The 25,346-nt window shown below is 36.6% G+C and overlaps 3 protein-coding genes and 1 pseudogene across 3 annotated transcripts; 1 reads left to right on the top strand and 3 right to left on the bottom strand.

Annotated features, from left to right (window-relative positions):
* Positions 1 to 511: 511 nt before the first annotated feature.
* LOC107882057 (F-box protein At1g30790-like) lies at positions 512 to 2,045 on the bottom strand (annotated as a pseudogene).
* Positions 2,046 to 2,470: 425 nt separating this feature from the next.
* LOC103324480 (putative F-box protein At1g19160) lies at positions 2,471 to 3,852 on the bottom strand. Its single transcript, XM_008226542.2, has one exon. The coding sequence runs from the start codon at positions 3,793 to 3,795 to the stop codon at positions 2,605 to 2,607; it is 1,191 nt and encodes a 396-aa protein (XP_008224764.2). The 5' UTR covers positions 3,796 to 3,852; the 3' UTR covers positions 2,471 to 2,604.
* Positions 3,853 to 4,161: 309 nt separating this feature from the next.
* LOC103324469 (ABC transporter A family member 2-like) lies at positions 4,162 to 10,806 on the bottom strand. Its single transcript, XM_008226532.3, has 16 exons — positions 10,185 to 10,806; positions 8,804 to 9,035; positions 8,536 to 8,705; positions 8,220 to 8,405; positions 7,984 to 8,079; positions 7,703 to 7,903; positions 7,443 to 7,602; positions 7,133 to 7,359; positions 6,770 to 6,887; positions 6,600 to 6,676; positions 6,351 to 6,440; positions 5,986 to 6,129; positions 5,362 to 5,667; positions 5,202 to 5,282; positions 4,699 to 4,875; positions 4,162 to 4,578 (listed from the first exon to the last, which is right to left on the bottom strand). The coding sequence occupies exons 1-16, from the start codon at positions 10,551 to 10,553 to the stop codon at positions 4,312 to 4,314; spliced, it is 2,901 nt and encodes a 966-aa protein (XP_008224754.2). The 5' UTR covers positions 10,554 to 10,806; the 3' UTR covers positions 4,162 to 4,311.
* Positions 10,807 to 23,065: 12,259 nt separating this feature from the next.
* LOC148921465 (zinc finger protein ZAT3-like) lies at positions 23,066 to 24,378 on the top strand. Its single transcript, XM_089043797.1, has one exon. It carries the CDS (start codon positions 23,131 to 23,133, stop codon positions 24,073 to 24,075), a length of 945 nt encoding a protein of 314 aa, XP_088899923.1. The 5' UTR covers positions 23,066 to 23,130; the 3' UTR covers positions 24,076 to 24,378.
* Positions 24,379 to 25,346: the final 968 nt, after the last annotated feature.

Consider the following 25,346-nt stretch of genomic DNA (forward strand, 5'->3'; position numbering starts at 1 on the left):
CTAACAACTGATTGCAAAGTTGAACATTCGAACAGAAAATTTAGTTTCCTCCAATATTTTATTTTTTTCAATTATTTTAGGATGACATTAAGTTCGTTGAGACATATAACCTTTACAGCAAAGACCAATCTTTAAACTTGATTTGTCACTATCTTATAGACCAATTATCACCAGAAACATATCTTTGGAGCAGAGATGTGTGCACAATAACATGTGAATAATCATGCCATTCACACTTACACAAATCTACACCAACACCATTATCATCCTCATGACATTTCCTACTTCCTTTTTTTTTTTTTTGGTTGAAAAGAAAAAAAGAACTGTTTTAGATGAGGGAATCTTTGTTGTATAGTTGATCGTTGCTTCACAAATTTGACACCCCAATATCTTCTTACTATATTTTTAAATTGAAAATTAATGGGAAGTTAAACTTTATTTTACTCTCATGGCAGCAGAAATATCAAATTTCAGGGCCTCCTTGTCTTGCAACAATTTGTAAGCACAAGGCACCATGAAAAAACCCAATATGTTTTTGAAGGTAAGAGAAGCCACCAAAATAACTTCTATTTGCAAGTTCACCATTGAATTAAAGCTTGATGATGAAATAGGTCATATCTCTCTTCTTAATTGCACAATGGTATCCTCATAACTAGCAAGTAACTTCAATGCATTATCCTTCAGAAATGTCGATCCGGGGGGCAAAACAATTTCATCAATTGCCTTAAAACTTGCAGTCTTCATGTTGTGTAAATGCTCCCTCATATAGGCAGGGTGATGCCAGCTTAACGCTGAAGACTGGAAGAGGAGCTCACCTGTGTGAACAGGGTACCCTACCTCCCTCCAAAGGGAAAAGTGATGGTCTCCTTAAGCCACAGCTGGTTTTGGTAGTCCCTCAAAACCCACAGCCCCATCAGTTCCTCTCCCATAAACTGCTTGTCACCTACTAGAGCCAAACAACCATCCACTCCAATTATATAACCAAATGCAGAAAACAATTATAATCTTTAGGGAGTGGGATTGCTCTGAATTTCTCTTCAACAATGTCAAAAACCAATATAACATTTTGCGTCGCATGCAACCAATGTATGACCCCATTAACGCACACACTTCGCGAATCAAACGGGTGCTTAAGAGGATCAGAAGGGAGATCATTAAGGTCTACCTCGATGTTCCTCCATGAACTTGTCCCCAATTTGAATATCTTGCACATAAAATGGTTACCCCTCAAGGTAGGGACAAACTTTTGCACTTGGAGAACCTTATACTCATATGTAAGAGGACTGAACCCGAAATGGTGTATAGAATGGGCTGTGTGGGAAGCTGGTGAAGCATGGGGAAGAGCGAGAGACTCTCAGTGCAGGGGTTAAATAATCGAACGGGGTGGTCAGGATCAGTTTGATTGGGAACAAAGGTGTTATGAAGGTAAGACAGACCAAGCCGTTGATACTCTGCGTAAGGTAGAGCGTTCGTTCTTGGTTCGAGGCATTGGAAGGCTTAGAATGTGGGTGGAGGGTGTTAGGCTTCCTTGTTGGTTGATTTGTAAGGTGAAGAAGTGTTGCTGCCTTGTGGATTTGTCCAAGGCAGAGAGGAGGAGGTGAGTGTGCTTGTTGCAGCCCAAGTTTTGATGGGCAGTGACAAAGGAAGGGTTGTGGGTGAGAGAGGACCAAGACTTGAATGAAGCGCATCAGAGACTTGGACGGTAGCCTTGAGAGAATCTCAAAGCATGTAATTTGGCTGGGGAGCTCTTGATCCGCAGCTGCTTCCATGTATTGATCTTAGGATAATATTATTATCCTTCCTTACAAGTTACAAGTCTAAAAGTTGATGGTTTTGTAGGGGCAGATGGTGGATGGGAAATCAAAAGTTCATAGTTTTTATCAGAAGGAAGCCAAGAGTAAGACAGATTGAGAATAAATCTGCTTTGTTTTAGTCGCTTGTTGAATTTGTTTAAAACTTTGAAGAGTAAAACAAGAAAACAAACATTTACACAGTGATTTTATTTTTATATTCCTCGTCAGTGTCAATACATAGTTACTATGCTTTTTTGCTTTGGCTCTTATCCAAAACAAGAGAAAAAAATGAGCGACGAAGAAGTATTTTTCTATTATTCATCTATTATTCATCTATATAACTTTTGTATCACCGTAATGGTTACTCTTTTTTTTTCCACAATCACTGCCCTACAGGCTACACCCTGCAAACCAACAAAGAAGTGAGATATGAAAATCGAACTCCAAACCACTAGCAAATAAGGCTCTGACACAGTTTTTTCAGGAATTTTAGAGCTATGATTTTGGAATTTTGGAATTTTTAATTTCAAAATACCAAAAACCTTTACAAAGAAAGGTATAACATAATGATGTTGACTTTTTTAACTCTAAATGTATGAAATTAGCCCATAATTAATGTAATTACTCTCTAGTTTGCAGTCTTCAGTAAAGTAGTGAATGAGAGAAAAATGAAGAAATAGAGCAAAAGGAGAGAGTAACATGACAAATAGTGAGAAGGTAAAACATCACCAAGTTCAGACTTCAAATTTTCTAGAAGATAACCAACCATTGAATTGAAGCTTAGAATTAGATGATGAAATTAGGCAATCTCTCATCTTAAGGGGACAATGCTATCACCACCACAGCCAACAAGCAATTTCAACCGAAGATGATCTGAAAGTCTCGACCGTGGTGAAACAATTTCACTTCTGAAACTTTTACTCTCCATGTTGTAATAGAACACTTTCACTTGGGCAGGATCCTGCCTAAGCAATCTTGAAGATTGCAAAAGTAGCTCACCAGTGTGAATCGTATACAAAGGGACAGGGTACCCTAAGTCCCCCCAATAAAAAGGAAAATTTATGGTCTCCTTAACCCAAACCTGGTTTTCGTAGTCCTTCAAAATCCATAACTCCATCATGTTCTGTTGCATCAGGTGCCTGTCTCCTATTAGAGCCAAACATCCATCCAGGTCAACTATGTCCCCAAGGGTATTGTTGATACCATGGATGCCATAGTTATAATCTTCAGGAAGTGGGATGGCTCTGAATCTCTCGTCTTCAAGATCGAAAACCGCTATAATGTTCTGCGTTGACCCGTGCATCCAATGTATGGCTCCATGAGCGCACACACTTCTCCTGTCAAACTGGCACTTGAGCAGATCAAAAGGGACATCATTAAGGTCTACCTCTATTCTCCTCCATGAACTTGTACCTAGTTTGAAAATCTTGAACATGAAGCTCCTATCCTCTATAGAATTTAGAGGCTGAAACCTTTTCACTTGAAGAACCTTATACTCATTCGTAAGAGGACTGAACCCGAAGTGGTGTGTAAGGTGGATGGCGCTGTATGCAGGAGAATCATGAGGAAGAATTATAGACTCTCGGGTGCATGGGTTGAGTATTCGAACGGGATGGTTTTGGTCAGTTCGATTGGGAAACACTTTGTCAGAAAGGTAAAGACAGACTAACCCATTGACACTCAGTGCATTGTAGAGACGTTCACCATTCTTGGTTGGAGGTGTTGGAAGGTTTAGAAGGCGGATGACGAGCGTTGGACTTCCTTGTTTGATTTGTATGGAGAAGAAGGTCTGCTGCAGCATGGCTTCGTCCCAGGTGGTGAGGAGGAGCTGAGTGTGGTTGTTCTGGTGGAAGTTTCGATGGGCATTGACAAAGGAAGGGCTGCGGTTGAGAGAGGACCAAGACTTGCAAACGCATTTGAAGCGCATAAGGGACTTGACCGGCAGCCTGGCAAGTATCTGAAAGCATATAAGTTCGCTTGGGAGCTCTGAACCAGACTCCATGGATCTCTGCGACTTCCTTGGGATATTATTGGTATAAATCACAACTAGTTTTGTAGAGGCAGATGGAGAATAGAAAATGTAAGGGGTCATAGTGTCTGGAATCCGAAGGCGGCCAAAATATGTCAAGGGTCTTTAATAATGGACAAAAGTTCCAAGTTTGAATTCATCGTCATATGTTGACTAAACTGCCTTTGGTTTTTTGGTTGACTTTAGAAAGACAACATGAACTTTCCATTTGTTTTCTAAGAAAAGAAAAATGGCCAACATGTCACCTAACCAATTAAAAATTTAAGGGCTGCTTCTAGATTTTGAAATTTTCTTATTATAATTGGGGTACTGGCCTATACTTCAAGAACAAAACATACATAAAGAAACAAGCAATGAAGTAGTGTGCAAACTTCTGTAAAATTTCTGTATACATTATTTAAGGAAACGTAAATGGCTATGTGCTTCCAGTGGGGTACTCAGTAAATGTACAAAAGTTATGTACTTCTGGTATCTTAATAACTAACAGTGTCAATGAGGACTTGTGCTACTGATTTGATTGGGGTGAATGACAATTCCATGAACTGGTCGTGACCGGCCTATCGAGTTTCTGCGTGAGGTTGCAGCAGAAGAAGGCATTGGTTCAACATTAGGAGGTATTGGAGTTTCAGGTGAGTGGCCAGATATGCAGAGGGCACCGGAATCATCTTGCTCCCAGTAAACTTCTACCATAATCCCTCTTGGATTCTCTGCAGATTCTGTACCTGGAATCCCCACAAACCTAGCTCCGACTGGTATCTGCATAATCATTGAGATACAATAAGAGAAAAACAAGAAAACAAGAAATTACAAGTGATTTTATAGCCATTACTTATGTATCTCACTACAGAATGATATAAAGAGAGAAATTGAGCTTACCTCGACTGGGGCTCCGGATGTTAAAGTGAGAGTGACCAACCTCCCCTCAGCTGTGGCAGTTTCTAGCTCTGCCTGCCTTGCAATATTCAAGAAAACTTCCTCTAGAGTTGTAAGACCAAGTTGGATGTCTGATATACCGAATTCACTTTGTCTGTCTTGAAGCTCCGCAAAAAAATTCTGCAGAAGATTTACAAAATATATGAAAACACGTATACCATCTTGGCAATTACATGTGTCCTCCAAGCTACTGAAACGAAAAACATAAGTAAATTACACGATTTTACTATCGAATAATCAAATTTATTGGTTTCAACATAACATCTTCCTTCTCCTGCAAATAGAGTAATATGAGAGTTTTCAAATTCATTTTATTAGCCACAACCTACGAGAATTAGACATTGTGCCATCCTTCTTGTATCAAGTTTCAGTATAAAAACAACTGTAATTACCTTGAAAAGAAAAAATTGCTATAAAAGATATATACTAGAAAGTGAAATTATTACCTTCAAAAGCCCCTCTCTGTCATGAGGAATAACAAAAGTCAGAAAGGATTTGTTCTCTTCTTTTGGTAAAACATCCAAATGCTGTCAAAACATTTCCCATGTTAGAAATTAACCTTTGTATGCGTAAAAAATGTTTAAATCACTTTCGAAATTATCATACATGTTTAAAGAACTGCTTCACTGCCTCATGGTGAGGTGTAGCAACTGCATCACTGTTTGGAGGACTTTGTCCATTGGTGCTTCCAGTGAAGCTAACATTAGCAATAAAACCAGTCCCAAACCGTGACTTCAGCCTGATTGAAGTTCCAATGCAACGGAGCCTACCCTTTGCCATTATTCCAATCCTGTCACTTAAAATGTCAGCTTCTTCCATTGAGTGAGTGGTTAGGACAATTGCCCGCCCTTTTTTGGTATCCTCTATGATGTCCCATACATGTCTTCTAGTTATTGGATCCATACCAGTTGTCTGCAGATCATAAACTAAAACACATAAACAGAGCGTCTAGATTTACTCTCTCATTGGCATAGGCTGATTATTGGTCATTTAGTTCAATGGCTGATTTGTAGCTCAAATTAAGTTCTGATTATTAGGCATGTAGTTGAATTTGAGGCTTATTGTCTGATTAGCTTAATTCAAGGCTAATCTTCATAGCAGATTTATGTCTTGGTATCCCATATAAGCACCCATGTTATTCTTCATAAGTAATGCAACATAATGATCTTCCTCATATTTTAATAAATTATTTTAATACGAATACAAGGGAAAAGTTTATAATTTCCATACCGGTTCATCCAATATGACTAACTTTGGATCACCAATAAGGGCTATTGCAAAACTCAGGCGACGTTTCATTCCTCCACTGTAACTCCCAGCTCTCATTTTGGCTGCCTCAGTGAGCCTCACCTCTGCCAAGGACTTCTTAGCAACCTACATTTGAGAAGGAGCATTCATCTTATACATGAACAAACAGTTATTCTGCTAGCTTGAGCTCATAAAGCATGGGGACAAAAATGAAAGATTATAATGCCCAGAGTTCAAACATTTGCAAAGTAGAAAGCATGCAATAGGAAGTTTTCTGCCCTATCATCGGTGGTATACAACCAGTGATAGGGAAGAATTACTCCTTGAATAATTAGCATAGCACATACTGATTTGATTGAAGCTGGGGATAGGCCTTTAATACTAGCGAACAGGTGAAGGTGCTCTTGCCCAGACAATGCATCCCACAGAATGTCAAACTGTGAACATAGGCAACATATGGACAAGTTAACTCTAAATTTATCAATGAGTTGAAGCACCACGATGAAAACTACGTAACTTGCATACTCTTGAAGTACAGACATTCATATACATTCTCATATGTGTGTGTACGTGTGTAGGGAGGGAAAGCAGATCACCTGTGGACAAACTCCAATCATTTTTCTAATTTTTGCCATGCCAACAGAGCTTCGGGCAGAATATCCATAAATCAATGCTGTTATCAAGACAGTTCACAATTTATCATATCCATAGTGATTTCATCAGGGAATTTTTTAATTCATGAACTCAAAAATAATGATACTATTACCATCTCCGCCAGTCACCGGTGTGATGCCAGTCAGACAATTAATTGCCGTGGTTTTCCCAGCTCCATTGGGTCCAAGTAAACAAAATAACTGATCCTTGGAAAAGTTCACCCATAAACCCTGAAGGTTGTTCAAAAGAAACCATTGTTATTATTAATTAAAAACAAACCTGAACATATATGCTGTGTCTGCATTATACTTTTTGTCCCAAGTGTTATAATATTAATGACAGCCGATGAAAATCATGAAATATCAATCAATTTAGCTTAGAGGGGTATTCCTCTAGGCAGCTAAGTGATTGAAGGAGAAGTCCTTTTAATCTCTCAACTTTCACTCAGAACTAAAAGTCAGAAAAGGTTCTTTACCTTGAGGGCATGGTAAGGTGAAGTCCTCGTGCATCTACAGCAACCAATATTTGTGGTCCCAGGATATGTCTTTACAAGGCCACGTATCTGAACTGCAATGTTCGGATCAATTATGCCTTCCCTAGTTTGTTGTTTTACAATGTTCTCCTCTTCAAGGACATCTTCATCATCTGGAGTAAGTTGCTCCTGTGGTGGAACTGAACCTATGCAACTGCAAATGCCACCCTCTATGAAAAAGAGGAAAAAAAGCATTAAGAAAAATCCAACAAGGTAAACTCACACACAATCTGCATTCCAGTCTTATTTTTACCTTCTACTTTGTTTCCACCTTTCCCTATCCAGTACCCAGGCTTCAAAAAGTAAAACACTGATTTTCTCACACCAGATGCGTTTGGGATGATATTATCGAAGTAGATAGCCAGTACAAACCAGAGGAAGAATGTGGCCACCAGCCATATATAAATGTCATTCTATAAAAGTTCAAATCAGAATATTATAATTACGTACTAATAAAAAGGACTAATAACCTATTGTAAATATTTTGAGTGTGAGGATCAATGTGTTACATACAATTGTTATAACACAGTCATCATCATTTGGTGCACACTTTGTTCTTCTACTCCAGCTAACCCCAATATCTTGAGGAGTGGATGTTGCACCAGCGAGTATCTGTAGAGCTATGGCAAGAAGATTAGGTGGGAATAATGACCAGAGGCTTCGAAAGGTTCTGGAGATGCTATCAGAATAGGGAAATCCAAATGCTGTAACAAGCTGCAATGACAAAATGGATTCTGTTAGTACCATTGAACCAACAATCCCTAATATATAAATCTTGTACTGAGGAATCTTGCCTGGGTCATAAAACCAACAATAAATATAGAGAAACCCACAGTTGTGGATGAAGATGACTTGCTTATGAAGGCCGACAACATAAAGGCAAAACCTAGCTGGCATGAAATGTTAGAGACGACGGATCAGAGGTTATGAAATTATGATAAAACCAAGAGGCTTATTTAAAAACATAAATCAGAAAGAATTAGAATGAATTAAAAAAAAGTAATTGCAAACTTGCAAGAAAAAGTCTTACCATATTGAGTTGGAAAAGAAAGAAGACAAGGAACAAGACCGCAAAATTGTTCTTTAGGAAAAAATCAAACTGAAACATCATTCCGAAAAGAACGATGAAAAGTGATGAGAATAGTGTAATGATTCCCTCCCATGTGAGCCATGAGAACCAGTATGCAGTATCATAAAGACCCATCATTGTCATTGCCTGCTTGACGAAACAAATAAAGCACCAGATAATTAATTGATTCTTCAAAAGAACAGCAAGGCTAGTAATAGTAATAGCCGTTTAACTGGACAGTGTTATGCATTAACTTAAAGCAGCTTAAAGCCATCACCTGTCGAAGCTTTAGTTCTTTCTCTGTGATCAAAGAAGTCATTTGAAACACAAAACCAAACATGGCAGTTGCGAGAAAAAAGGTTGGTCCTACTGTATCCAATGCAGAGAAAAGCTCCATTGCAGGGTGTGCAAATTCCTTGAAAGCAACAACCCAGCTAAAATTTGGAACTGAACATGTCATTATATGAGAGCTAAGGTCAGGGTGATAATCATGCAAGTAAACTTTCTGCACGTAACACAGGACTACAAGAAACAAAGCCTAATACCTCCAATCAGAGACCGAGCAATTTCACGCTCCGCAGCAATCTGAAGCGGAATTTGAAATTTGAAAGTGGGATCTTCATATTGCCCTCGTTTTGCAACAGGAGTAGAATTAGTCTGTATGCCATAGCTAATAACAGTGGCGTTTCTTTCCATAAAATGCAACGCTCCTGGGCAATGCATTGGATTACTATACAGCCATGCATCCACTTCAGCTGTTGTTCTAAACGATTTGACCTGCAGAAATAAAAGGCACGACAAGAGTTATTACATGATATTTGTTATTCAGACTTTCTCACACCCAATTGTGATTTCCCTTTCCCAAGCCCCATTTCCCATGAACCAAACGCACCCTAACAGTAACAAACAATGCAAAAGAAAGAAACTTAACGCAACTCAGTGAACCAACCTATTTAAGTGAAGCATAAATCAATGAGTTTTAACATTTTGAATTTGTTCTCCCCCTTCCCTCCCTTTTAGCCTCAATTTTTCAACAACCAAACCCAAATTTTGATTCTCAATGATGGTAACAATTCAATCTTAAGATATCAAGTGTCACCATATTCAAAATATAAACAAAAATTCATGACTGAATATGAATACAATCAAGACTTCTTAGTTTTAATGAGGTTTTGTTGCATCTATGCTTATGCTTAAAAATTTGTATAAAAATTAATCAGGTCCAAAGGTCATATCAGACAAGGTTTCTAGGCATTTTTGCATTGTTTAGTCTTAAAAGGTTATCAGGTCAAAAGGGCGTATCATTTATCTTTGTTGGGGTTTTACATGGAGGCTTGAGTAATCAACAGCCCTGCACTAGGTGGCATTGGCTTTTCATTCTTGCATGTGCATCAAGTAAAGGATATATCCTCTAAAATCTGAAAAGCCAATGCCAGCAATTTGTCATCACCCAGATCCCTCATATCCCAAGCTCAGGCAACACAATACCATCACCAAAATCAGTATTATGCATGCTACATATATACTTAAATGAACTAACAATAAAATTGCAGGAGAGAAAACAATCAGATTGATGCTGTAACAAAATCAATTCGCAGAGTCAGAATCAAATTCAAGCCCAAAGTGAAACAGTTTATTTTCAAGCAACTGGAAATGGGTCGTGTGCCTTTGGTTAAGAAAAAGTATATGCCTTTGGTAAAAAATTCTTAGCCTATGGTAAAAACAAACAAACAAAATCCTTCGTAAACGAAGACCACATTGCTGACGTGGCTAAGTAATGCGAACGGTTATCGTTTCCCCAAGTAAAACAAACAAAACAGAATCAAAAGAACAAGAAAAACGGCCCCGAACACTTTCTCCCCCATTTTCTCGACAACCAAACACAACACCAAGCTCTACACAGCAATAATCCAAATCCCTCCTTACCTTGCTCGCAGGAATGGGCCTGCCGGGATTATTATCCATGATAGCACTCACGATTCTCTGAATCCTAGAGCTCCCATCTCCGCTCCACACGAAGTCAAAGCACGGCGTTTTGATGTAGTACTTGTCCTCGCACGGTGGGATCGGCAGCGAAACCAGAGATGGAGGATCGGCGACGCTCTTGTACGCCGTGGACGACGCGTTTCGAGCCTCGATCGCCTTCTGGATGCAGAAGATGAGGAAGATGAAGATGAAGGACGAGAAGAGCTGGAGAAATGTAGCCCTCTTGTTCCGCCATGAGAGCAGGAGGTTCTTCCTGAACAGAGCCTTGAATTGCTGGTACAGCAGCGGAAAACCGCTGCGTAAACCCATGGCTTCTCTGAGCTTTTGCTGTGGACTTTTGAATTGAGAGTTTGTGTGGGAGGACTGGGGAGAAGCTTTATGCTTTATACTGATTTTCAGTGGACTGGTTCAGTTCTGTTTCAGAGGGCGCGGTTTTACGCGTTGAGGAGGTGATGGTGAATTCCCAAATCAGCCTTGAGTTTTGGTAGAATTTGCGGATTTGCCACTGTGCTTAGCTTGTTTTAGGACAAGGAAGCTCGTCTCCACGGGAAGGACGGAGACTTTCTGCCAAATGTCGTGAGAATGTTTAAAAGGCGCCTGAAAATGCTGGTGATATTTCGCGCTGTTTTTTATTATTATTATTAATATTATTATCTTGTTTTTTTCAAAATTGACCTTTTGTGTTTTTTTGGGTAAATTATTTGACCTTTCGTGTTGGTTTATGTGCTGAATAGGTCATTAACCCCCTTGGGTGATCAAATGTTTTATTAATTAATTAATTATATATATATATATATCATATGGGTGATGAAATGTTTAAGTGAAAACAAATTTATTTTAAACAAATGAAAATACAAATAATATTATTGGAATTTTCTTTTTGTTATCAATATGTTCGGAACTTTCGAATTTAAGATATCTTTTAATGTTGTGAAGAGAAATACCATTAGACCTTTCAAAATCATTTTAAGCGTAAGGAACCTTCTATTACAAAATGTTTTAAGAATTGATTAGTTGATTCCATTTGTATTGCCATGAAATTAGGAGCTTTGTTCAATTCACTCTAACGTTCTTGAGGGCAGAAGTGTCATTGTAAAATTCATAACGGTGGACGACGCTCTGTGATGATAACATTGGCAGCAATCAAAGAAAAAAATGTACAGAAGTATTACGTCGAGCACAGAAACCAGTTACTTGGAACTTAAGTAATAATGACACATAGTATATTATTACAGAAATGACTCTTTACTCCTCCTTACCATTTAAAAGTATATAATTTTAATAACACCATGATCAATTGTGGACAACATGGGATTTGAATTCCACACAATGTGGTTCATAGCCACATGCTCTAATCCTCTAAGTTACGGACTCAACACGGTCTCTACTAGATTAAGGGTAACCTACGTAAAATAAAATAAAGAATTTCTCCAGTTCTCATGTTGAGAGAAATTAATGTTAAAATGAAATTTAATGGTTAATAAAAAAAAGTGATGTGATTTAAAACAACTTATCTCAAAGACTATTATTATTTTTTGAAAGGTCATGAGAAATTATAGAATACTACGGCAGTATAGTCACGTGGTACATTTTGTACACGTGTTATAATATAGGTAGATGACAGAGTTTATTTTTTCTCCTTTCAAAGAATAATATCTATAAATATCTATTTATATTATAACACATGTATAAAATATATCACGTCACTGTATTATCGTAATATTCTATAATCTCTCCATCGAATGACATATTTTTCACCATTGTGTGTATATGTGATTCTTTGACCAATCTTTAGTTCTTCTCATCTTGGAATTTGAATTTGAATGCAGTGTTCATTTAAGTAAGGTTTCCATGTTCTGAAATTACAAAGATTATTTAATTGATATCTATTTTGAATGAACTTTAAAATTCACAAGATACAATTTTTTTAAAAATCGGCATGAGTCACATGACATACCATTTGACCGCACGAAGCTCCATGGCAAATGCTTGGTTCAGAGGCCACTCTTTAAACTAAACATTTTTTGGCTAATCAATTGGGTCTGAAGAAGCAATGGATGCCTACATTAATTAAGTAATTAAAAGTGCAAATAAAGATACAATTGTTCGTTTCTCTATAAGTCAAATCACTTGTTTTTATTTTTTAAGTTTTATTATTTTTAATTTTTTCTCAGAACTATGTCATATAATACTTTATTCCTTAGAACATCTCTAAAATTATAGGCAAACTTGTTAGGAAATTTTGTACTTTGGTGACTTTTGTGGCACTTTAGCTTTAAGTTTTGCCTTATCAAAAGTTTGTTCATCCAAGAAATTAGACAAATGATCAAGACATTTATTAATTTTTTATATTTTTAATAATTGAAAATTTTATTGTATGGATGAATGTCCTATATATATATATATATAGAGAGAGAGAGAGAGAGAGAGAGAGAGAGTTTCAATTGAGGGATACACTTATAGACCCCATTATGCATTGTATTTCAATAATATGAACATCTAGTTTTTAGATATTCTTTCAAATATCATATTTGCAAAACAATTCGTAGGGGACTCTAAACAGTATCCTCAATAAAAAAAGACTATATATATATATATATATTTTTTCCTCATTCGTTATTACCGTGCGGACGCCTTTATAAATAGGAAGGAAAATAGGGAGATGTAGTAGAAAATACATGACGATTGCATGATAATAACATCCGGACTTTCGCATAAGAGAATTTCTTTATATATATATATATATGTATATAAAGAAATATAACCTTGCCAATGAAGGCCATATTGCCTTGCTTGTTGCCTCATCCTTTGGGGGGAGTAATTTGTTGAGGCCAGGCAAGACCCATATATGTTGAAATTAATTTGGCACAATTTTTTTTTTTCTTTTTAATATTTGGGCTTACTTTTCTGCGTGCTTGGGCATCCCTCTCTGTCTTGCGCTGTTGCTTCTCTTGTTTTTTTTTTTTTGCCCGTTTATTTTGCTGTGTATTTGTTGGACCTTGTGTGTTATTTGGTCTCCGAATGGTTTTAATATGTATTGTGGAACTGGGCATAAACATAATTTCTTTTGGGTGAATATATAATTTAAAAAAAAATACAAGTGATAGTTTAAACTACAAGAAGGAAGAGAGTTTCTTACACACACTAGCAAGGTGGCATAAGGGTTCGAACTTGAGACTATTGACCTGTAAATCGACCATTTTCCACTATGCTAGACCTCGTTGGCCACTTATTATATACTTGTTTCAAACAATTAGAAAGAAAAAAAGTACAGTCCAATTACCAATTGCATTATTCTTCTTGCTAATGAAATTTATTTTCCAACCTAAATTTTTTGAAAAGATTACGAGTAGAATAGGGGACAAATTTTTAGAGGTATTCTCTAACCAAATAACCCGACAAAGCTATGCATCTTAAAGCATATCAAAATGATGTATAAAAATCGATGGGACCATGTTCTTATAAATGTCAATGCATATCAATATCCTTAGTCAAATAAGTTGATTATTTGTTTATTTGAGTTGGAATGAGGCCTTACTAGCGCATGTTCATGCCCATCCTGAACTCAATACCCAAGAGACTACAACAAGCAGAACATCCTTTGTGGGGTAATTTATAGAATGTATATAACTATTAGTTAAAAAAAAACATACTATTAATAATTGAAAAGAATTAGGGTTGTAAAGATTCCTCATACTAAAAAGAAAAACATTCAGTAACTCTCTCATCAACAATCATTCAGGCCAAAAATTCAATGAAATCCACTTGCAGTTTCAATGTCTATTGTGATAGTCAGAAGAAGATGTGTTTCAACTTTCAAAGAGGCAAGTTACCTTCATAGTTCTCTTTTTGTATCAATGGCAACAATGCGGGATCTACTTTATCTTTACACAGTAAATCAACTATCAATTCTGTAGTTGATGCATCCGCAGAGAAACCCCTCTCCACCATTTGTTGAATAAGTCCCATAGCCCTGTCTGTCTCGTTGTTATTGATGAACCCCTGGCACATGGGAAAGTAGAGAGGAAAGTGAAGCCAAACTTGAGTTTTATTTTCCTTTATCATGAGAAGGTTTGATAAAATGAAGCAAACATTAAAGATATATTTAGTCATATACCCATTCTTAACATTAAAACTATAAATAAACTTTACACAATTTAATTTCTATAAACAAACCCAAAAAAAATCCAAAAAATGACAGCTGACCCTATTGAATTTAATTTGATTATTAAATTACTTTGATACCCTATTGAGTGTTTTGAGCTTTTTTTTATGAGGTTTTGAGGTTGAGTTTGTTTTAAGAAATCAATGACAGTTTTGTAATTTAAAAGAAGTTAAAAGCCTTTTTGTTATGTTGTAAATGAGCTTTTGGGTGTGTTTCTAAAGTCCATTTCATATAGATTTTTTTATAATTTGGTCTCATATATTGGGTATAATAGTGAATCTCCCAATATTAAATATACATTTTTCATGACCATTTTGTCATTATTAACAATTTAGAATTACAGTATATCATTAAATGCATTTTTTTATTTGATTTATATGGGTATAATTGGAAAATTATACCAACTTTGTTTTCTATTCATTCACAAAACAAACATGGAAAAAAAAAAGTGATATATCTCGGTTAATTTCACAACATTATCAAACGGGGGAAATAAATCTTCCATTTCCCATCCCTTAAGAAAAAAACATGAAAAGTAATTTCGCTTCAAATTCGTTCCATAAATCAAACGGGGCCTTAGAGTACAAGACCAAAAACCCACCACAAAATCTATGACATTAAATCTTCTAATTAATAAAATAAATATCATGCAAAAAAAAACCTTGAAAAATTTAACGAAATCATCCACACACAAAAATCACAATCTTGTCTCATTGGAAGGTACTAGTAGAGTACGACGATGGTCACCTGTATTTGTCCATGTATTTATCCATGAATATTCACCTAAACCTTAACTCCTATCAGTAAATATCCACCTAAACTTAACTCGTCGATGAATTATACCATGTAATGAGCTCCAATAACACACGGCCTCATTTCAAAGAAATATTTTAACAATCCTTCTCTCTCTCTCTCTCTCTCCCCTTTCTGCTTTCTCTTCTTTATAGCAATAACTAAAAAGCTTAAGCCAGCTCAACTAACATGAAACAAAGTAATCTATACACAGCTTCAGCATAAGAAAACCATGTTGACGTACCTGTTATAATTCTTCCCTCCCCCCTTCATTTTATTGAAAACAAGCTTTGCTTCAATCACAGAAAACAAAAGCAACTGAACCATGGAGTCTCCTCATGGACATGCATGCACCATTGTTGGCTTCTTCTACACATCAAATGGCCCTCCATCCTAAAACTTTTCAGCATAATCTCCAGTTTCCTTGATCACATCCAGGACGAATGCAGCCCTGTATGATAAAAGAATTGAAGATTTCGCGGATATGTTGTGCAAATCAAAGTAACTTCATAATTACACTACAAATTTATGGCTATGAAAGTAAGGACTGATGCCCAGTTAAAACAACACCGGACTAAACTTTCAAATAAAAATGTCACTAACACTTACTACAGTTTTATTCAAAGTTTTCATATTTTGAGCAAATTCCAGTAATTATCGTTGATGGTAATCGATATCGGATTTTCGTAGATACGCGGTTGAAGATGTAGAAATAAATAATAAAAATGTTTGGCATACACTTTAGGAACTGTCATCAAAACAAAAGAGACTCCACTGAAATTTTCCGAGAAACTTTCCACCTAAAAAAGTTTGGCTTAAAAGCTCAGTTCACCCTATTTTCTGCGCAATGATGGATTTTTCTGTTGGCCCCAGCAGCCATGCATGAAACTACCTGACCATTTCTGTGTCTTTTTTTTTTTTTCGGGTCAACTTAGGCATGACATGACCCAATCAAGATACTACACCTGGCGTAGAAGAAAAATGCTACAAATATGAACTCCCACCGGATCCCATCTCTCCCCGCACACCGGCTCCTACCTACCTGGCAGGCAGCCGGCATTCCCCGCCTCCGCCCCCCCCCCCCCCCTCCTCTCACTCTCATCATCTATCTCGGGCTTCAACGGTGATCAGAGAGGGTGTCATCCGATTGGAGAGTCTCCAACTGGACCCACTTGTCAGCCACGTTATCAATTCTCCTTGTAAAGAAAAATGGTTGGAGATTCTATATTAATCCCAAATTCCCAAAAAGAAAAAAAATTCCTATTAATCCCAATTCTCTCCAATCCCCACCTACAGTAGTAGTTTCAAAACACATTTGGATATCTTCTCTCTCGCTCTCTGTCTCTGTCTCTGTCTCTGTCTCTCTGTCTCTCTCTCTCTCTCTCTCTCTCTCTCTCTCTCTCTCATTTTTGCCATGAAGAACTTTCATGAGAAAAACCAGTCCCTCCAATTTCATGCCGGTCCAGAAAACGGGGACCATAAGAATAATCCTACGTTTAGAAGACGACACAGAAAAAGAACACCACCATGATCTCTATCACCAACCTCCTCCTCTTCCCAGGATGAAGACGATGGTCAACAACACGTGCCAGTTTAAGCGGCGGCCCAACAAGTACCGCTCTTTGAAACAAATCCTCAGCACCAGACCACCACCTCCTCCTCCTCCTTCTTCTTTTTCTTCTTGTTCATATGAGTACTCGAATGGCGAAGAGGAAGACGAAGACGAGGGTGTGGTGAAGGCGTCAGATAGAATTGATCTGGCTGCATTCGCGTTCAAGTGGGGAAGGACTGATCGGAGAGAGCGTGAAAGTTTGGTTGCGGACAAAACCCATGAGTTTTCAGTGGAGAATTATAACAGAGTGGTTCATGAGCCTGCGGTCGGGTACAAATGCGGAGCTTCTTTGAAGAAACTTCTGTATGGTATGTATGGAAGGGAGGCTGCTGCCATGGAAGACGATGAGAATGATGACGCGACTAGTCGTCCCCAAAATGAACTAAACTTCAGTGAAGGTCAGTTTGCTCGTCTCGTTAATTTCGCCAGGAGAAAAATCACGAAATTTCGGTTCGTTTTTTGTTTTGATTTTGATTTTGTTAGAGTTAGAGAGGTTGAAACAATCTGTGGAAGAAATGAGGGATGAGAAATGGTGGAAGGAGGGAGGACGAAGAAATGAATGTGATTCTACGAAAAAGGAAAAACTTGAAAACATAACAACGCAAAAGTCAATTTTAGTTTTAATTTCCTTTTTATATACCGTTTCCTCCCATTCTTTTTCTTTCTAAAAATTCATTCCATATCTAACAAATAAAAAAATAGAACACGAAATGGTTATCGAACGAGCCTAAAAATTATACTTTTTTTAAATTATGATTCCAACATGTGTTAAAGGAACTGTTTGTGTAAACAAATCACTACACAAGTTTAATGTTACTATACGTACCTTTGTTATAGCTTTAATTTTTCCCGCCTGTATGTCTCTAGTTGATGATATTGATCAATATTGTTGACACTAAACTTGCCTTTAAATTTTCGTTTTTCTACAAATCATGGTTGGTTTGTGATTTCTTTTTGAGTGGTCTTGTGTCTTGGGCAAAGATCGACACTCCTTGGCTCGTTACATCTAATGAGTTATATTTCTTTACAGACAAATCAAATTATAATATATTGGCAAAAGTAATTCATTATAATTTTATGCACATATGTCAGACTGTGATTTGTCTGCAAATGGAGGAACGGCTCCTTATTATATTTTCCCCTCCAAAAATGTGAAAATCGATTGATGCTTGAAGTTGTCTATTTTAGAACCCATAATTAGTTAAGATTAGGTTTAGTATTATGGGTAGTTTGTTTCAGATTTTGTTGGACCCAATAAATCATAATGTAAATATGAAAATTGGGTGTAATTTTAGATGTGCTGCAGAATTATAAGTCAAATTTCCACCAGCTATTGGTACGTATGCTTAGAAAAACTGATTTATTGAGCTTCCAATCGTTGTTTTTTCGTTCTTTCTGGAAATGATGTATGAGAAGAACTCTTACATTGCACGTGAATAGGTATTTCAATGTCGCTTCTTTTTAAATGCATCGTACGGATTAATGGGGTTTAAAAGAGAGTCGTCATTACTCACTTATTTATCTAGTTCTTTTTCATTGTTTGTGTGTATTATATATTGATTAAATATAATTACTGGCTCACTTTCCCTACCGAGCTATAAGCAGCTCACACATCAATAGATTTTGCAGGTAACTAGACTGCGAATTTGGAGGGGGAACACCAAAGTGATGCTTTTAGAAATGCTAAATAGCATGCTTGATGTTTTAGTAGCGATTAGGTTGTGCCTTTGTTAACTTCAAGCTGCAACAACCAGCAGGTATAACTTTGGGACTTTGGTTGTAATGCAATCTATTAAATCTTAAGTTCATACCAAATTTATCTTGATATTTTGAGTGTAGAAATTTTGTTTTGAACAATTAGAGTATGATTCACACCCTAACTCTAAATTGATGGTAATTTTTAGGGTTAGGGTTTGAATCATAAGGTATATGCTTTATTTATAGACATAACACACACACACACATATATATATATATCTCACGAATTTCTAATATACGTTCTCAAAACACACGCAAAAAGAAAATTCAATTTACGATGGTAAGATATCTTACAAATTGTTCAAATAAACTATGAATATCCATGAAATCTAGGTGGTATCCTCCAACCAAGGTTTTAAATATTAGGGATTTCGGAAATATTGGCAGTCCAAAAATCTGAAAATATTGACAAGTTATCAATTTGGTAAAAATTGGATAAAAACAATGGGAATTATTTGTGAACTAAAAATATAAAATTTTATTTTGACACATGGAATTAAAGGAAATCTATTGTATAGTGGATTTGAGTTAAGTGATGTCTACTAAGTAATCAAAGAAAGATTAAAACACATCATAATCTTTTGTTTATAATGATTTACTTTATACATTGCATGGTAAGTTACATAAGTAACTTAGTAGCATATATGCCAATGGGGTCTTAGCTTAATAGTAGAACTGTTGGCATGTAGGTTAGGGGCAAAAAAAAAAAAAAAAAAACTTAGTATCATATAGAATTCCTACGAGGTTCAACTTTTCACTATTGCAACTATTAGTATCGGTATTTATAGTATGAGTATATGATTTCTTGAGTAACTAACATGTCTAAAGGAATAAATATGAGATTGTGTGGAATGGTAACAAAAAAGCGGTTGTAGTTTGTTGGATGAATGGCTCAATTGGGAGTGCTTCTTTCCGAAGCGCTTATGCTAGTGGCGCTTATGCCAGTAGAGCTTATGAAATAAGCGCTTCTACAAATAAATAGTTTGTCGTTTGGATGTCACATTTAAAAGTGCTTTTAAACTATATAAAAGTGTTTTGGATATTTTGTTAAGTGTTTGACTGACATAGTAAAAGCGTTTTTAAAAGTACTTAAAAAAATTTAAAGAATCCCAAAATATTATAATAAACATAGGAAATAAAAACCAGATATCTCTATATGGTAATGTCTTCAGTATTGTTCCTAAGATCCAGCACTATGGGCGTATAGTTGATCTCCTAGGTCGAGCCAGTCACTTAGACCAGGCAGTGAAGTTTATTGAAAGCATGCGTATCAAACTAGATATCTTTATATGGAGTTCCTTATTGAGAGCATGTGGAAGCCATCAGAATCTAGAATTAGCAGAAAAAGTATTTCAACAGTTCATAAAGATAGACCCTCTAAATGATGATGCTTATGCTCTTATTTCAAATATATATGCAAAAGTTGGTAGGTGGGATGATGTGAGCTGGGCAAGAAAGAAGTTGCATGAACTAGGAATGAGGAAGCAACCAGGATGTAGTCCAATAGAACAAAATGGAGCTGTGCATGAATTTACGGCTTGGGATTTCTCAAACCCTTAATCCGCTGAAATTTATGCTATGTTGGATGAAATAAAGGGTAGATTGCAAAAACAAGACCTAGTAGAATCATCATCTCATCATAGTAAAAGATTGGCTGTTGCTTTTGGTCTTTTAAACAACCCCCCAAGAACTCCTATCCGTGTAGTTAATAATCTGCAGATTTGTAGACTGCCATTCAGCCATGAAACTAATATCTCAGGCCTACAACAGAGAAATTGTTATTAGGGATAATTACAGATTCCATCGGTTTGTAGACGGAATCTGTAATTACAAAACGATCATCCATGGCTGAAAAACAGTTAACAAATGAGTGAATTTACAAAACGATCATCCATGGCTGCCAAGCAATGCACACAAGCAGCTCTTTGTATAAAAAAATAAAAAATAATAAAGAAAGGGTATTTTGGCATTTTAAAAGTTTCATTAAAGGGAGCCAAATGCTTCCCATGTTTTTGTCCTGCAGTACTTTTAGGAAGAAGCACCTCTCAAGTGCTTCTTCCAAAACCACTCTAAGTGCTTTTGAATCTCACCTAAAGCGCTTTTGTAATTTTTGTCAAACACCATTTTTAAAAGACAAAATCGCTTTCATCCATTTAGAAGCTCTTTTTGCTGCTCCAAAAGCACTCCCAAATGAGCAAGAAGCTCTCTTGTACTAATAAGGGAGGAACAATATGGGTGAATTTATTTTATTTATTTTAAATAAATTAATTGTTAGTTAGTGTTGTACCCTTAGAATTTTACAAAAATGATTGACAATGAGCATTCTCTTAAATAAAAGTAACACTTTCAGTTTTAATAAATTAATGTAATGTGTTCTCCCATTTTTCTACTGCAATTCTATCTTGTGTCAAATTTACTATGAAAATGCTGATGGAAAGTTTGTAGATGGTTAGCTGTTAGGGCCATTCTCATCCTAAGTGGTATAACTCGTTCACATAATTAATATAATATATTAGTGAATTAAGAGTTAAGATTTCGTAATTTAAAATATAATATCAATAAATGTTCACATGAAAGAATTATATATTTATACCATGTGTCTATACTCTAGTACCACGTTATAATTACTTTTACGGCATGGCCCAAAAGTTACATTCATGCAAATCAAAATTATGTAAGCGTCGATGTTATGCTCTTTTAGCAACTATCACTACTAACTCCAGTTCTTATTATTTCTTTGTAATTCTTGAATCTTGAATCAATGAATTCAACAAAAGAAGCCAAATCACAGTGAATGCCATTGCCAAAAGCTTCCCATTACGCTTTAAACGTAGAAGACCGAAGAGTCCAACACAACAGAAATGAGAGGGAGGCATCGGGCTTGTTGCACAAAAAAGGGCTGTTTTAGTTTTAGCCATAGTCCTATATAGAGGGAAGTGGGTTCTATGATCTGCTTAACTTACAAAATAAAATTGCATCATTAGGTTAAAAGTTTTTAAAACACACATATACTTTAAGGAAAAAGAAAAAGAAACCATTTTTTTCGATAATCTGCTCTCTTCTCATCTCCAATGATATGTGCAACCATAGCAAATGTGAAACAATGGCATTGACCATTGTTCTTTCTTTCACTAGAGCCGGTATCAAAAACCGTTTTCCTGACAAAAGCGACTGGCTCGAATGGAAGCTCCATAGGTCACAAGCTTTTTTTTTCTCATTGATGGTTCTAATTTACATTATAAAAAAAATTTCTTTCTCGTCACCCATTACAAAGAGGAGAGGCTCTAGTTTGGAAAGCATTAGAGCAATTCCAGCAACAACACTCAGCCTTGGCAAGACAAGGCCCGAGTCCAAAAAGCAGCTTCCAACAGGCTTGTGAAGCTCGGGCAGGCCATGGGTCCCATGAGACTGGGCCAGCCCGTAGGCGAAACCAGCTGAGGTTGAGCCCAAAGGCTATTGATGTCAGCGCTAACGCCAGCTTGACGTCACTGCAGCAATTCAAATTTTTCTGCCGCATGGTGCATTTTGGTACGCCGATGCTCTTTTTTTAAAATCCAACAGATGGGCTTTTTGGGCAAAACAAATTCGAGATTAAAAAAAAAAATTCTGAACCTTTTTTTTTTTTCTATAAATACCTACCATTCTTCTTCACTTTCAACACAAAATCCTCATATCATTTATTCTCCTTCTATTATTTTTCATTTTCTACACAAAATTTTCAACACATTCCATACATCAAACGAAATATAATTAAAAGAAAAAACCACAACCAAAGCATAATTTTTTTAAAAAAAAACCACAATCAGGGCATAACTAAAAATAAAACATAAACAAAGCACAAATAAAAATATTCTCCAAGTTAATTGTTTAGGTTATAAAAAAAACAAAACAAAAACAAAAACCAAAAGTGAATAGTATTTGCCCCTTGTCATGACAATGGGTGAAAACACATATTACTTTTTATAAGCAATACTATTCACGTGAATGGTATCTGCCTAGCTTTTCATAGAATGGGTGGAGTTCTTTAATGTTTATTTGAAAAATGAACATATATGCTTTGACCCACTTGCCTTTCCACTGTGAGACCATGAGGCTAAGGCCCAACCAATTAAATTCGGGTCGCAGGCTAGACTGCGGATTATTGATCCAGTCCAATAATAGATCAAGTTGGGAGGACCCACAAGCAAAAGAATGGCCCACAACCCTACAGATAGGCCCACCTATGGCCCACGATAAAATAAATTATTGTTGGGTTTTAGTTGGCTATTATAGGAAATATTAGAGTGGTGATAGGAATTCACACTATTGGTAGCTCCTATCTTTAAGTGCAATCCTAACACTTTAATATAAGTCGGTGGACAGAGCAACAGTCCAACTCAAAGTCAGAAGCCTCTCCTAAACTTAGCTGTTTACTCCAGCACCCTGCCTTATAAATAGCAAGCCTCTCTTAAACCCTAGTCACCATATCACAAACGTAGCAAGCAACTCCTTCTTTCACATGTTCTTTCTGTCAGTTAAAACTACAGGTTATTAGGTTATCCTCAAACCTTATTTTTCTCATGAAAAACTTTCAAGAGGAAGATCGAGAATATGATGAAGTAAGGGATGACCACCATCGTATAGGTTCACAAGAAGTAAGGGATTACCATCATATGCCCTCAGAAGACACGAAACAAGGAGTAGTGCATGGTTTTGATGATAGTAAAGGTAAAGAAATAGTACTGCGAAGTCTAAATTGTGAGAACAATCAAGATCCAGATCGAAGTCGAATATGCAATGTGTGTGGTAAAAGATTTGGGAGTGGACAAGCTTTGGGAGGTCACATAAGTGTCCACTTTGAACCTCGTCTAGGTCCCAAGAAGATGAACAACAAGTTTAAGGTCACCAAGCAACAACAATTACAATATTATCCGTCTTTGGATAATAAATTCTCATGCCATATTTGCAAAAAGATTTTCCCATCAAGGAAATCCTTGTATGGCCACATGGGATCCCATAGTCGAAGAGTCAAGTCTCCTTCTTTTTCTTCTTCATCATCATCAACATCATCTTCAGCTGAGTGTAATGATCTTGATCTTAAAGAGCAAGATTATGACCGAGTAAAGTTCTTACCAGGCTGGGCTAAGAAAGATAGGGGAGACATGAAGATAGCTAACCAAACACCTAATTATAACAATGCTTTTGCAAGAAAGTACAAGTTCCCGTCATCAAAGAGATTGAAATTCTTAGATGGCCATACATGCAATATTTGCTACAAGAAGTTCCCAACGGGGCAGGCTCTTGGAGGCCACAAGAGGGCTCACTACTTCGATGAAGCACAACCAGTGCTAGAAGCTCCACCAGCAGCTACAGTTAAAGTAGCATCGACCAAGGATCATGATGATGGTGAGACCATAGATCCTGTGGATTCCTCGCCATTAATGCAACTGGCTGAACAAGCATTGCATCTTGCAAGTCGGAGAATACTCGACTTGGATCTCAACGAACCTCCCAAGGGGGAATGATGAAGGATGAAATCAGTAGGTAGATAAATAGATACAGCTGCTTAATTTGCTTGTTTATTAGTTAGTTCAATTTTAGAGAAGCTGAATTTGGTCCAAGTTAATTTTACTTACTTCGACAATTAATGTAATTTTTCTCTATTATCCCTCAAAGAAAAAGAAGGGATCAAGAATTAATTTGTCATTAAGGACCCGAACGGGACTGATCACAGTAAATCCTAACTTTTGGAAATCTGATATGGTCTGCATGGTTTAACCAAATCGGAAACTTTGCGCAGAGTTTAATTACTATTAATGGGTAGCTCCGCATTTCTTATGGGCACAGGCATTCCAGGTAATTCGGTCTTATCGGTCATGATAAACCCTAACTTTTTTCACTTGTCGCCCTTTCTTTCTTCCTTTTTCTCCGTTGCTTCTTTTCTCTCGAGAATTCTCTCCCTTTCTCACTATTTCCCTCTTCTTCTTCTTCTTCTTCTTCTTCTTCTCAACTCTCTCTTCTTCTTCTCCCTTTTTCTTGATACTGAGACCTAATAAAATCAGGAGGATCATAAAAGGTTGACAAACTCTACTCAACATATAAACCCAATTAAGTTCTATACTAGACCTAATAAAATCAGGAGGATCATGAAAGGTTGACAAACTCTACTCAACATATAAACCCAATTCAGCTAATTTATCTGCCACCATATTGCATTCACGATAAATAGAACATCCCATCTCTCTCTCTCTCTCTCTCAACCATTTATGCCCTCTGTCTACATTAGCTCAGCCGCTAGATCCAGTTGTCGCCAAATCTAGGTCAAAGCAAAACTAGATCTTAGCATTCAAGGGCAAGCCACCCTTAGACTGGGAGCTCCAGCTAGGGTTCATCATTGAGGCAGGGCCCGCTTGAAATTTGTGGGTGTGGGTTGGGCCTTACGAGTTTTTTTTTTTAAATTTTGGGCCAAGCTGAAGTTTCAAAGGCCTTGGCATGGGCCGCCATGGGCCTAGACAAATCATGCCTTTTTTTTTTCCTTTCTTTCTAAGTCTATTAAATCTTTTTGTTACAAATTTTTAGACAACAATGAAAAAATTATGATCTTCAAAACCAATATGTACTCAATTGCAACTTTTAATAGTTGGTAGGTGGAATTTCACCTATGTGGAACATCATTGTCTACATTTTTCTTTTTAGGTATTTTAAACATTAAAAAAAAATACTTTGGAAAAAGCCAAGATTTTCATTTTCAAATCAAAGCAAAATGTATTGGATTCAAAATTAAAAATAAATAAGG

The sequence above is a fragment of the Prunus mume genome, linkage group LG1 (assembly GCF_029339155.1).
Source record: "Prunus mume cultivar Tortuosa linkage group LG1, ASM2933915v1, whole genome shotgun sequence".
In the NCBI taxonomy this organism is placed as follows: domain Eukaryota; kingdom Viridiplantae; phylum Streptophyta; class Magnoliopsida; order Rosales; family Rosaceae; genus Prunus; species Prunus mume.